The 14,056-nt window shown below is 40.9% G+C and overlaps 7 protein-coding genes across 7 annotated transcripts; 3 read left to right on the top strand and 4 right to left on the bottom strand.

The window, feature by feature from the left end:
• Nucleotides 1–211: 211 nt before the first annotated feature.
• Nucleotides 212–550, bottom strand: KQ657_001331 (uncharacterized protein; the record flags this gene model as incomplete). The annotated part of the gene is made up of 1 exon (XM_043192129.1): nucleotides 212–550. One exon carries the CDS (start codon nucleotides 548–550, stop codon nucleotides 212–214), a length of 339 nt encoding a protein of 112 aa, XP_043048424.1.
• A 241-nt stretch (nucleotides 551–791) lies between these two features.
• KRR1 (ribosome biosynthesis protein) lies at nucleotides 792–1,775 on the top strand (the record flags this gene model as incomplete). The annotated part of the gene is made up of 1 exon (XM_043192128.1): nucleotides 792–1,775. One exon carries the CDS (start codon nucleotides 792–794, stop codon nucleotides 1,773–1,775), a length of 984 nt encoding a protein of 327 aa, XP_043048423.1.
• A 448-nt stretch (nucleotides 1,776–2,223) lies between these two features.
• On the top strand, nucleotides 2,224–4,224 carry KQ657_001329 (uncharacterized protein; the record flags this gene model as incomplete). Its single annotated transcript, XM_043192127.1, has 1 exon — nucleotides 2,224–4,224. The coding sequence occupies one exon, from the start codon at nucleotides 2,224–2,226 to the stop codon at nucleotides 4,222–4,224; it is 2,001 nt and encodes a 666-aa protein (XP_043048422.1).
• Nucleotides 4,225–4,305: 81 nt separating this feature from the next.
• On the bottom strand, nucleotides 4,306–7,794 carry GIN1 (chromatin-modulating protein; the record flags this gene model as incomplete). The annotated part of the gene is made up of 2 exons (XM_043192126.1): nucleotides 4,306–7,746; nucleotides 7,786–7,794. The coding sequence occupies 2 exons, from the start codon at nucleotides 7,792–7,794 to the stop codon at nucleotides 4,306–4,308; spliced, it is 3,450 nt and encodes a 1,149-aa protein (XP_043048421.1).
• A 971-nt stretch (nucleotides 7,795–8,765) lies between these two features.
• On the top strand, nucleotides 8,766–9,920 carry SAM2 (methionine adenosyltransferase; the record flags this gene model as incomplete). The annotated part of the gene is made up of 1 exon (XM_043192125.1): nucleotides 8,766–9,920. One exon carries the CDS (start codon nucleotides 8,766–8,768, stop codon nucleotides 9,918–9,920), a length of 1,155 nt encoding a protein of 384 aa, XP_043048420.1.
• Nucleotides 9,921–10,270: 350 nt separating this feature from the next.
• Nucleotides 10,271–11,086, bottom strand: DPP1 (Dpp1p; the record flags this gene model as incomplete). Its single annotated transcript, XM_043192124.1, has 1 exon — nucleotides 10,271–11,086. The coding sequence occupies one exon, from the start codon at nucleotides 11,084–11,086 to the stop codon at nucleotides 10,271–10,273; it is 816 nt and encodes a 271-aa protein (XP_043048419.1).
• Nucleotides 11,087–11,726: 640 nt separating this feature from the next.
• On the bottom strand, nucleotides 11,727–13,394 carry PHO84 (phosphate transporter; the record flags this gene model as incomplete). Its single annotated transcript, XM_043192123.1, has 1 exon — nucleotides 11,727–13,394. The coding sequence occupies one exon, from the start codon at nucleotides 13,392–13,394 to the stop codon at nucleotides 11,727–11,729; it is 1,668 nt and encodes a 555-aa protein (XP_043048418.1).
• Between the last annotated feature and the right edge of the window lie 662 nt (nucleotides 13,395–14,056).

Here is a 14,056-nt window from a genome sequence, read left to right as displayed (position 1 = left end):
CGGACGACTTTTATGTTAAGCTGTGTATGATAATCGTAGGTGATTCTACTCCAGGTTTTAATTATCACCTTGCCATCTTATAGTATGGTTGATGACTTGGTCCGTGCACGATTTTTGGCCCGTGGGAACCCACGCTTCTATACGTAACTGCTTTATACCATTATACCCTATACAGATCAACTAAATTCTATAACTCGCCCCTCTCTATGCTCTATAGCTCCATTCCTGCTATCAGTTCCAACTGTGCTGCCAAGTCTTCGTTTGTTTGTTTCCGTTGTTCGTTGTTCTGTTTGTCTTCATGTAAGTCTTTGATAAGTGTTTGAGTATCTAGAGCAGAAACGGTCTTCTTCGATGCATCGGTGCTGCTTGCTGCTGAATTCACAAGCTGTGTAACTTCTGTAACGTTCGATATATCAGCATTTAGTCTTGCTATTTGCTCCTTTACAGCCTTGGCATTGATTCCTCTAGACTTTTTCTGTTTGGATGTGCTTGTTGCAGATTTCTTGACCCCTCTAGTCTTCTTCTTAGTGATGCCTTGTGTCTTGTTCATGGTTGTAATGGAAGAAGACTCAGGGGTATGGCTTCTATTTCTGCCTTTGTTCATGGTTGTAGAAGGAACTAGTTAGGTAAACTTATTTCCAATGGGTTACCCGCATTCCAGATTTTTTCAAGTGATGCGATGCGATGAGCAAACGGTAGCAGCAGTCCTACCAATAAGTGCAACTAGTACACCATATCATAGCAGTCAAATACAGCCGCCACCTTCAGGATATAGCTATAAACTATTTATAATGGTTTCCACTCACAACAGAGATAAGCCTTGGGATACTCCAGACATAGATAAATGGAGCATTGAAGAATTTAAACCCGAAGACAATGCCAGTGGGATGTCATTCACTGAGGAATCATCTTTCATGACCTTATTCCCCAAATATAGAGAACAATATTTGAGGTCGATATGGGCAGATGTCACTCGAGCATTAGACAAACATCATATTGGATGTCAATTAGATTTGGTGGAAGGGTCGATGACTGTGAAGACTACGCTTAAGACATATGATCCTGCAATTATCTTAAAGGCCAGAGATTTGATCAAATTGCTTGCACGTTCTGTTCCCTTCCCTCAAGCCGTGAAGATTCTTCAAGACGATGTGGCCTGTGAAGTGATTAAGATTGGGAACACTGTTGCCAACAAGGAAAGGTTTGTTAAGCGTAGACAACGGTTGGTTGGGCCTAATGGGAACACATTAAAGGCCTTAGAATTGTTGACCAAGTGTTATATATTAGTTCAAGGTAACACTGTTAGTGCTATGGGACCATGGAAGGGATTAAAGGAAGTTAGAAGAGTTGTTGAAGATTGTATGAAGAATGTGCATCCTATTTATTACATCAAAGAGTTGATGATTAAACAAGAGTTGGCCAAAAAACCCGAATTGGCTAATGAAGATTGGTCTAGATTCCTTCCAATGTTCAAAAAGAGAAACGTTGCCAGAAAGAAGGTTGACCCTACCAAGATCCAAAAGAAGGTATACACACCTTTCCCACCAGCACAACAACCCAGAAAGATTGATTTACAGATTGAAAGTGGTGAATACTTTTTGGGAAAGAGAGATAAGGAGAAGAAGCAGCTTCAAGAGAAGAGAGAGAAACAAGAACAAGTTAGTGAAGAACGCAAGAGAGAACGTGAAAAGGATTTCGAGGCTCCTGAGGAAGAAGTGTATGAGAATAAGTTGCTCAAGAAGGAAAAGAAGCATAAGAAGCATAAGAAGGAGTAAATATACGGAGTATAAATAGTAAAGCATACAAACTGAAGTATACATACAATATATAGTAAAGTAAATGGGTACATCTGCAAGAGATTTGCGCTACCGTATTTTACTGCTTTGTACCACTGCCCCGTCCTTTTGTGTGCTCTTCGCTTGATGGTTCTCACGAGTCACGTTACCGCATCGGGATGACTGTTGATGTTTTACTCTTTCCGTAAAGCCGTATCTGCAGTAACAGTCAAAGAGTACTGTACTTACTCCGAGGGCTTACCTGACTCTACATGTGCTGCCAGGACACCAGAGGCTGATAAAGTGTGCATTGTGGCGATGAGTACATAAGACCAACAAGATCAAGCAAACACTAATACTTTCAGACGCTCCACTGTTACTGCTACTGCAACGCTGTACACTTTACACTGTTGAACTGTACACTGTACACTGTTAGCGTCACTCTGTTATGACTACATTGGACAACCTAATCAGGTTTGTTGATGAATTAGACTCACGTTCTCTGACTCTTGTTGATGCGGTTGAAGAGTCGAGTCGACTCATTTCCAAGATGATGAGTTTGACTGCTGTGGCCAACGAAAAGGATAGAGCCATAGAACAGATGGAGGCTCGTGTTGATGATAATGCCATGTTTCTTGATCTGATAGAAAGTTTAATGGAGAAGACGTATCTTCTTGAATCAACAACCGATAACAGCATTACTACCACCACATCTCTTATCAACCTACAAACAGAATACACCTATTTGAAGACAAAATTTACCATGGACAATGCCAGACAAGATATCAATATTGACAGACAGTCTATGTCGTCGTCTATGTCGTCTGTACCTCGATACTCAGATAGCAAACGACTCAGCTCTTTGTATGGGGCTACAGACACTCTCAATCGCATGTTAGACTACCAGTTCCATTCAGAAGAGCAGACATTGTCACCACTGGCACCACCACAGCCTCGTCCTACGCTCTCCCATCAAATCTCGGTATCTAATCTTTCCTTAAAGCCGTTAAGGTGTTCCAACTCCTCCAAAATAGACAAGAAGAAGTCCAAGTACCGAGTTTCCAAAGTGTACAACATCAATCCTGTGGCATACGACAGTGTGTCGTCGGTGTTTGATGATGATACAAGCTCTTCTATTCACTTGACTCCGCATAAGCCTATCTACAACTTGCCTCCAGCCCGAAGACTCTTCTCCAATGCCACAGACACAACTCTAACCACCACAAGTCATAATGTTATGCTGCAACACAACGATGATTACAACGACAACGACGGTGGCATGAGCGAGGCCACCACCACAGAAGACATTTCATTCACATACTTTGATAACCATTTGAACCAGCTCAAACGTAAGTCAAATTCGCTCCCAGATATTGGGACAACATCCGACCCCCAGTTTGGCTTGTACATCGATCTACAACGGGGTCCAGACACAAGGAACATGCGTAACTCTCGACTTAAGCATTTCATGAGCTACAACCAATTTACAGTGCCGGAAGACCCCGAAACTGTGACAGACTTAAACATAGAGAGCAGTGATCACTTGGATGCCATCTCCATGGTTTCCGACTTTTCATACTATTCTCCTGATAAACAGCATGACGATGTTAACGATGCTATGATCTTTGAAGACGACGATAACTTTAATAGGTTCTTGAGGAAATCAAGAGTTGATTTGAATAAGGTATTGCCCCGACCTAGAACCCAAAGCCACGATAGCATATTCCAGGAACCAGTCGGTATCACTACTGCAGTGGCAGTGCCAGCTGTTGCTGCTACAGTTGGTGCAACTACTGCCGAAGCTGCTACGGCTGTTACTTCAAAGTTCCATAATCCTATTGACACTATGGCCATGACAAGTAAAGCCAAACGACTTTCACCCACCATAGAACCGGTTTATTCGTTGGTTAATGGCGTACCGGAAAGCACCACTACCACCACCACCACCAAATCTTTGCTAGAGAAGTATAAGAGCAGTGACGATGATGATATTAATACTTCACCTTTGAAACATAAGACATCATCAGGCTCTTCATTCCAATTCTTCAACCTTGTTTCTCCCAGCAAGCCACAGCCAATCAGAGCACCAGCACCAGCATCAGCATATTCGTCTTCCAAAGGACAACTTTCACTTAAAGAAACCATTTCATTGTTAGTGAGTTCTTCTCCTGTTGCTTCAAGTTCATTGAATTCTACTCCTACCAAAATCAAGCATTTAAAGGAACAATATCGATCCAAAACTAACCCCATTCAAATCAGATCAGGAAGCTCTGTGAAGCGACAACCTGTTCGTAATCCCAGAACAGATGGAGCTCATTCACTGCTTTCCATTGGTCCAAACCGTACTACGTTATTTACCCATGGTGATGCTTCGTTCTTCAAGAGACCAGTGGTTACAAGGTTTAATCCGGAAGCCCTTCAAGATGCATTATCACGAAGCATAGACTAACGCATTATATTACACTACATCGCATCGCATCGCATCGTATCGCATTACATTATATTGCATTAAAAATATCATCTGCATACTTTAGTCAAACCCTGAATCGGTAAAGATTCTGGAACCGGGAGTTCTATTCAAACGAATAGACTTCTTGATATGCTCTTCCTTATTGGACACCTGCTTCTTGTTGTTGGAAATATAAGTAATAGAGGCCTTGGATCCAGTTGCAACCTTGTAATGCTTGTTGACTGTGACTCCAGAGAACGACTGTTTCCCATCTTTAATTTGAACTCCTTGCATCTGTTGGAATGACTTGAAAGATTTGATGATACTTGGTTTCTTGAATGACGTAATCACATCATTGAAATCGTCATCTGCATCATCATCAGCATCTGTTTCTACTTCTTCAAAAGATCTTTTGCTGGAAGTCTCAGACGTTGTTCTGGTAGAAAGACGAGCTAGACATTTGGACTTCAAGGTTTGTATATCTTCGACTTCGTCTTCTGAAGAATCAAATCCGTGTTGAAGTCGTGATAACCGTTGCATTCGTTCGTATTCGTCTTCTCTGGAAGCGGAAAGGAATGATAACTGTTTAACCACAAACGACTCTTCAATCTTTAAAAGTTTCTTGGGTGGTTGTTTATCTAGAGAAGTTTCAAGGTCTTCATCAACCTCATTATCACCACCTTCACCGCCTACATCATCACCACCTTCGCCACCTTCATTACCGTCCTCCTCGTCCTCCTCGTCCTCCTCTATTCGAACAGACGATGTGCCTTCTTGCATCGACATGAAAAAGGCCTTTGACTTCTCCTGTTGGGCCAATTGTCTGATCTTCTTATTGGCCATTAATTTTTCATTCTGCTGCTTCATCTTCTGCTGTCTGTACTTCATCAACAACTCGTCCTCTTCGTCACTCAATTCAATATCAAAGCCGTTGCCAACTCCACGTTTGGACAAACGATGGTTCTTAATATCGTCCAATAACTTTTCCAATTCCTTGGTGTCGCTGATCTGATACTGTTGCATGAACTTCTTCTTGACGGCCTCGTCATTCAAATCAACCAGCAAGCTGTTGTCGATCATCTTTTCATCTTCACTGTTGCCTTGGTCATCACTAAAGTCTCCTTCAGCTCCTCCTAACCCTTGCCATTCATCTTCTGACTCCAAGGCTTCACCATCAACCAACTTCCTCAAACCTCGCCTTTCTAGGTCTTTCCGTTTCTTTCTAGACTTTAATTCCTGGCGTCTAAGACGGTCTTCATATTGTTTCTGGAGTTGAGCTGCAGCCTCATGATCAACTTCTTCAGCTGCTTCAACCTCGGCTTCTCCTTCCGCTTCCGCTTCGTCTTCGTCTTCGTCTTCCTCAACAACTGCCATCCTCCTCCGTACATGTCTCCGTCCAGCTGCAACTTTGCTTGGACTTATGTCATCATCATCATCATCACCATCGTCGGCCATAGACCCAATGACTTGAGTCATCTTGGTATCAACCTGCGTGGCAACTTGAGTGCCGTCTACTTGAGTAGTGTCGTCCGCACCAGGCTGGGGTCGAACCACTTGCAGTAGATTAAGATCGTGATGATCATCGTCTGGACGGGTGAATGATACATCAGCATCTTGTACTGTTCCGGTTAAGTTCTTAAATAGGTCTCCTTCAGATACAATAGAGAAATTGACCAATGAAGGATCTTCACCGTTGTCGTCATCGTCGTAGTCCTCCGTAACAAGTGGAGTGTTATTTGAAGTCACCAACATTTCATCTTGATTGATGCGAGCGTCGGTCTTCTTGACTCCAAACATGTAGCTGTCGTCGTCCCGAGGTCCATCAGCATCGGCTTCCACTTCAACTTTGGCATCTGACTCCGAGTCACCTTCATCACCATCATTTTCATCGGATTCTCCTTCCTCACTAAAGTCACTATCTGGAACTTCACTATCTGGAACATCACCAACTTCACCTTCACCTTCACCTTCATCTTCACCTTCGCCAACTTCCTTCTTCAATAGAGCTTGGGCTGCCTTCGCTTTCAACTTCTCCTTTAGTCTAATTCGGTTCACCCGTTCGATCTCCCGCTCCAACAACGAGTCCATGATCTCATCGTCCTTCTGCATCTCCTGCAAGATCTGCTGGTCCGGGTTCTGGTTCTTGACGGACACCAACTGTTGAATGTTCTCTTTGGTCAACGAGTGGAGCAACTCCGAATGGCCCTTGTGGTTGTTCTTGCCTGTAGAAGCCATCATCATCATGTTGGACCTCATTTGCTTGGGCAAGTTGACCATAGTGTTGGACTTTTGCTTCCTTCTGATGAACCTCTGCTTGATGCTAAGCTGCTGCTCTTTAGACAACTCGGGTATGGCACCCTCTTCTTGGTCGTCGTCCTCTTCACCATCGAGTTCAATCATTCCATTGTCCCTTAGACCCATGGCATACGACTCTATAGGCTTGTTGAGGTGCATTGATTGGCTGGTGTGAGTCTTTATCGGTGATGTCAACGGACTCTTCTGTTGGGTGCTCGTTGAAAGTCCTAGTGGTGAAGACAACGGATCAACTTCATGCTGTTCATCTTCCGACTCAAAGGCCCTGATAAGATCCTTCTTGGAGAATTCCTTCCGCCTAACAAACTGTGGAACAATCACTTGATCTCTTTTGGCAATGTTGATCAACTCCTGGACCCTCTTAACATCTCTGCCGTATTTCCCTCTTTGGGAATCTTCAAGTCGATCAGAACTAAGTCGATCAGAACTACGCAAATCTTCTAGGAGATCGTTCTCTTCATCAGTTAATGATGTTTTGGTGATATCTGCTTCCAATTGTTTGGCTTCGGCTTCTCTTTCCTTTTGGAGTCTCACCTGCCGTTTCTCATTGGCCAATTGGGTGATTCTCGCAAGTCTTTCACTAGCAGTTAACTTGTGTTCGGGAGTCTGGAAAGGAGCGTTCTCGTCTGGCTCTATCTGTGTATGAACATTCTCCTTATCACTGTCATTTAACACCTGTGTCTGGATGTCTGACTCTATCTGTGTCTGAGTATTCTCCCTGTCTAGCACTATCTGTGTCTGAGTATTCTCCCTGTCTAGCTCTATGTGTGTCTGAGTACTCTCGTTGCCCGACTCTATCTGTGTCTTATCATCGAATGATGGCACCTTCTGGGCTTGACTAATGATGTTGCTAAAGAGTGACGATGCATTAAAATCAAACTCAAGCCCCAAACCATCGTTGCTTGACTCGGGTTCTCCAATCCTTTGGGTAGCTTTCATCAATTGATCTTCTTCTTGTTGGTGAAGGTCCGGTACAACTGTTGCTTGTGTTACTAAATTATTGAAGAGCATTGATTGGCCAAAATCAATTTGACTCGGTTGAATATCTTCCTCTTCTACTTCTGCATCTTGAGTTCGTGAATCAACGGGTATGGGTTGTGTTTTACCATACAATACGCCTACTTGTGTTTGGGTGTGGGAGTCATCGTCGGACCCTGAATCGTTATCGTAAGTTCTTGGAGTTGAAGGGTTGGATTGATTGGCGAGACGCTGACGAACTCTATCCAAAATCGATAGGTCCAATCCTACGTTCGACATTAATATTCTTAGGGTTATATGGAAAAGAAGATGATGGTGAATTGATTGATACGCGTTAGGTAATTGAAATACGCGTTCGATGATCCTAATCTGAGATCCGACCTAATGACATTAATTTCCGGGGGTCTATCGGTAAAATCACGATTTTGTGTAATTGTGTGTCTTTGATCAAAATGTTGCAGTGGCTCACGAGTCAAAACAAAATAAAAAGATAAAGCATGGTAATAAGTTAAAACCCATGTGGTTACAGCCTTATAAGCAAACTTGAGATCCCGACAAAAAACCACGTTGTACTTAATCTAATCTAATCACTTGTCTTTTAAACCTCACTGCAGTGGAGTTAAATGTCTGATTTTATTACTTATTATAATATTAATGTCGTTGTAATTGTAGTAATTAATAGTGCTGTCATTTGAATCTCTGACTCGTTTTCTTCAATTAATGTCTGACATTTTTGTCGTATAAAATATGTCTGTATCTGGGTGTTCTCGTATAGTGAAAAAGAAACTGATAGCATGTGACTTTGGGCTCAATGTTGTCACGTGAATTGACTTCATCTCTTTTGAGTGAAAAAAGTCTGAAGAAAATAATCCCGACATTTTAAAAACTGTGGCGGGCAGGCCCAAGTTTAGTGTTTGACCACGATGTTGATGGCTAGCATGACAACCTATTGAATTCACTTTTGATGAACTGTTGGACATACAGACATACCTAAACAGAGTTTCATCTATTGAACAACCAACAGCTCCATGTCTAATAACCCGACTCCACTTTATTCAGTGTCTGGAAGAACCCAACAATATTAATTAAACAATAAAACACCCATACCCGCAGACACAGACATTTCTGCGATGCGACACAGAATTTTTTCTTTCACATATAAATAGGTTTAAATCCTCCCAATTAATTTCCCATTCGACCTTTTCTTCACGTCTGCTTTCCAGTCTATTCCAGCATATAAATAGCCCGCCATGTCCCAACCAGAACACTTTTTCTTTACCTCTGAATCCGTTGGTGAAGGTCACCCAGACAAGATCTGTGATCAAGTTTCCGATGCCATTTTGGATGCTTGTTTGGCCGTTGACCCATTGTCAAAGGTTGCTTGTGAAACCGCTGCTAAAACCGGTATGATTATGGTTTTCGGTGAAATCACTACCAAGGCCCAATTGGACTTCCAAAAGATTGTCAGAGACACCATCAAACACATTGGTTACGACCACTCTGAAAAGGGTTTTGACTATAAGACCTGTAACGTTTTGGTTGCCATCGAACAACAATCTCCTGATATCGCTCAAGGTTTGCACTACGAGAAGGCCTTGGAAGACTTGGGTGCTGGTGATCAAGGTATTATGTTTGGTTATGCTACTGATGAAACCGATGAAAAGTTACCCTTGACTTTGCTTTTGGCCCACAAGTTGAATGCGGAAATGGCTTCTGCTAGAAGATCTGGTGCTTTGCCATGGTTAAGACCTGATACTAAGACTCAAGTTACCATTGAATACAAAAAGGAAGGTGGTGCTGTTGTTCCTCTTAGAGTTGATACCGTTGTCGTTTCTGCTCAACACGCTGATGAAATCTCCACTGAAGATTTGAGAACCGAAATCACCAACCATATCATTAAGAAGGTTGTTCCTGAACACTTGTTGGATGCTAAGACTGTTTACCACATTCAACCATCTGGTAGATTCGTTATTGGTGGTCCTCAAGGTGATGCTGGTTTAACCGGTAGAAAGATCATTGTTGACACTTATGGTGGTTGGGGTGCTCACGGTGGTGGTGCTTTCTCAGGTAAGGACTTCTCCAAGGTTGATAGATCTGCTGCTTACGCTGCCAGATGGGTTGCCAAGTCTTTGGTTAATGCTGGTTTGGCCAGAAGAGCTTTGGTTCAATTTTCTTATGCCATTGGGGTTGCTGAACCATTGAGTATCTACGTTGATACTTATGGTACTTCCAAGTACTCTTCTGATGAATTGGTTGCCATTATCCAAAAGAACTTTGACTTGAGACCTGGTGTCATTGTCAAGGAATTGGACTTGGCCAGACCAATCTATTTCAAGACTGCTTCTTACGGTCACTTCACCAACCAAGAAAACCCTTGGGAACAACCAAAGAAGTTGAAGTTCTAATTGACTGCTGCTGCTGCTGCTAATTTTTTTGTTGCTTTTATGCTTAATGATTAATGTAATGACTCCTTTGTTGCTGTTCCAAAAAGAAAATATTATTATTATTGTTGTACCATAATTTGGAAAACGCTCAACTCGTTTTTTGCAACTGTTGAATTTATTACACTTCGAAGATAATAATCTTGATTATTATCATTCACTCTTTTTTTTATTACTATAACTGGCGATGGGATACTAAATTATTTATACACGGATAGAGTTTTTGCATTAATGGGTGTCCTCAACGGACAATTAAGTATGTATATTTACAAAAATTGAATATATATATATAATTATAATCTTGTAGCTATTGCCTATTTAGGTAAACTAGATTCTATATGTTCATCTACTACTAAATGTGTTGGTGATGATGACCATGGTGCATGATAATAATGCAAGTAGCCAATTAATCCGTTCATTCCTCCGATAATTCCTCCGAGCATAATGTCAAAATTATGATGACGATAATCTTGAACTCTACTAAGACCAACATATAATGCTAACATCATTGGCCCCAAGGCAAATGCATATTTCATGTAAGCTGGTTTGCCAGTGGTTAACGCCGAATAGTGACCCCAAAGAAATAATACCAACCAACCTAAACCACAAAACAGTAATGATGAATGGCCAGACGGAGTTGATTTCATCCCATCGTAAAGATATAACTCTCCTAATTTGGCAGTACAATCTTCCATAGTATACAATTTCCTCTTTGACATTTTAGAACTGCCTCCACATCTACTAAGGAAATCTGGTCTGGGGTTGGCTATCCAACATTTAAGTATATCAGTTATCACTCCAGTAGTGGCTGCACTAAGTAATAATGAAACTAAGGCCACTTGAGTTCTATGAAGTTTGGTATATTTATCCCATGTCTTAGTCAGCCAACACACAATAATGGTCACCACCATTGGCAAATAAACTGCCAATACATAAAGCCATTGATCCGTAACTCGTTCTTGTTCAGCAAATGGATGTGAAATCCGACTGTCACCGGCCACAAACTCTCTACTGAAAGGTTTGGCCTTTTCTGCTACCGCAAAGAAGTACGTTAGAAGTATAATGACAAGCACCCAGTCTTTGGCATAGGGTTGACGGAACTTAGTCGAGGTGAAGTATTGACGAATCATAGCGTTGTCAACAAGAGGTAGAGGTAAGAATAAGGTTCTGGTGGGTACTACTTTTGCGATATGGGTGGGAAACTACATTGTGCAGGATCATGTTGAAAATTACTTTAGTAGTACACAGGAGTAATTAGGAAGAAATTGTGAGTGAATAAATCAATTCAACCAATACTTAGTAAGAACTTGTTGGTTAGATTAGTATTCTCAAGATCACTTAGTATATCTTATATCATCCGACACCTTTCTTTTAAACACCTGATTCCGTTGTCCATCTCTTTATTGGTTGGTACACTGCTTTTGTTCTATCTCTTGTAAAAAGATTTACTAATAATGTACAGGAACCGTATAACTGTATAGCTCTGGATCACTGTTACGTTGACAGCAATAACTGACGGCCATATTGGATCTGAACAATGACCTACAATTTTACTCCAGGTATTTTTATAAGGACATTTTTCTTGTTGCAGCATTGTTCATACATGGTCTCATCATATTTACAAATGTCTACATAAAAGCTATTACATGTTATTAAGCAATGACCGGTAATTATTATTAAATTTCTAACTGTACAAATATTAAGGTAAATAAAAATGAAACGAAATGAAACTACTTGTGAATGCAAGAGCACATCAATAGACAATTAAATCTATTGCTTGAGTTCATTGGAATCTTGTTCGTAAGATTCTTCTTGAACATATCTTTCCTTAGATAACTTGGTAGAGTCAATTTCATCGTGGTACTTTTCACAAATTTCTTCTAAAGTCATTCTCTTGGTTTCAGGAATCAACAAGGTGGTGAAACAGCCCAACAACATGAACAAGGCAAAGATTTCCATAACATGAGGCAAGAAACAGTTCTTGTTAGTAGCAGAACAACCGTGGTTAATCAAAGTACCAATACAAGTTTGAGCAATGATAGCACCAACCTTACCACAAGCTGCAGAAATACCGTGAGCAGAAGATCTGTATCTGGTTGGGAAAACTTCACCTGGAACAATAAAAGTAGTGGTGTTAGGACCAAAGTTTTGGAAGAATTGAGCCAAGACGTACAATGCCAATAAAGCATGAGATGACAACTTGTGGTAAGCAAAACCAATGATACAGAATAAAATAGTCAAGATCATAAAAGAACCCAATTGAATAGTCTTACGACCGAGTACATCAACAGTAGCAGCAGTGAACCAGTAACCTGGCAAGGAACCAGCACAAATCAAAATCAAGTTACCAGCAGAAGTGTTGTACAAGTTGTGGTAGACATTCTTAGACTTGGCGTAACCAATAGTTTGCAAGATAATGGCAGAGTTCAAACCTAAACCGTAGTAAGCAACATCTAAGTTGAACCAAGAACCAGCAGTACCAATTAAGATCTTACCATATTTCCATTGACCAAAGTGTCTAACAAACTCCTTGAAAGATGCCTTTGGTGGGGTGATATCAGCAGCTTGAGCGTCAATGATGGCTTCAGCGTCAGCAACCTTTTGGAGATCATCATGTTGAGTAACATCAAGAGAGTAACGAGGAGATTCAGCAATGGTCAAACGGTAGTACAAAGCAATACAACCAGGAACACAACCGAAACCAATTAAGACTCTCCACATTTGGTCACAAGCCTTGATACATTTACCAGTACATTCAGCACCAGAGTTGGCAATAATTAAATCATCCTTGTAGCCAGCAACCAAAATCATGGCAACGATACCAGCCAACAATTGACCCAAACCTTGGTTAGAGAAAACAGCAGACATGATGGCACCTCTCCATTTGGTGGTTGAGAATTCAGAAGAGATAATTGAGGAAAGTGGATAATCACCACCAATACCAATACCCATAAGAATTCTAAAAGTGGCAAGAATGGCAACAAAGTTAATAGCTGGTGATTGACCTAAAGTACATTGGAAAACACAAGCAAAGATCATAATGATCAATTCAGTACCGTAAATCTTCTTTCTACCAATTTTATCGGCCATGATACCGAAGGAGACTTGACCAATAACGGTACCAACAGATGTGGAAACCTTTAAAAGAGTAGAGGTAGAAGAAGGCATAGAACCCTTCCACCAGACATATGACATAATAGTGATACCCAAGTTAATGGCAAAGATATCATAAGAATCCGTCATGAAACCGACACCAGCAATCATAATCATTTTGATTTGAGTCCAGCCAAAACCGGCGTTATCGATTTCTTCTAAAGCCAATCTTCTTCTTTCTAATGGATCTTCAATATGAGCAAACTTTCCAACATAATCCTTAAAGGCGGTTTTACCACCAACGATGTGATGGCCGTGACTTGTTTCAGCGATCTCTTGGGTCATTTTATTGAACAAGGGTCTTCTTGTTTGGATGAAGTTGATGAAGATAAATATTCAAGACAAGACATGATATATTTCAGGGAATTGAAGGTCTTATATAGTGGTAATTGAAACATACATTAGTATTAATTAAGAGAAGACCCATTCTGAAAATTACCCGCACAAAATGTCATGCATAAGGGCTTAAAAAATAATACACGCAACAATAAACTAGATGCATGAATTGGGTACACAAAACAAGATTCCCTACCTTAAATACCATCGGTTTATTAGCAGTAAACGGTATCTTGTTCTGTTAAAACATGCTACAACGTTTGACCCGAGGCTAATTAAATAATGCAATAAGTGTATACAAATTCTCACTCATAAAGTCTACTTATCGTATTGCATAATACCACCACAAATGCTTCCAGTAATGGTGGATGGCTCTCCCTCTCATCGCACCAAAATAAAAAAAAGAACTAACATGGATCCACGTTGTCACAAACGTTTAAAAAAAAAAAACATATTGTATAAATGAACGCAAGTCAAACTTCCCGATCGAGATACCACGTTTATTAATTTGGCACATCCCCTTAACCACATGGTTCCCTTTCCCTTCCTCGCCTTGCCTCGTATTCACGTGCTGTCAAGGCATTGCATATCATCATTATATAGCATGAAAT

Source organism: Scheffersomyces spartinae (genome assembly GCF_019049425.1).
Source record: "Scheffersomyces spartinae strain ARV_011 chromosome Unknown scaffold_15, whole genome shotgun sequence".
NCBI classification, from domain to species: domain Eukaryota; kingdom Fungi; phylum Ascomycota; class Pichiomycetes; order Serinales; family Debaryomycetaceae; genus Lizanozyma; species Lizanozyma spartinae.
Note: the sequence above shows the minus strand (reverse complement) of the source record. Positions and strands in the feature narration are given on the sequence as shown.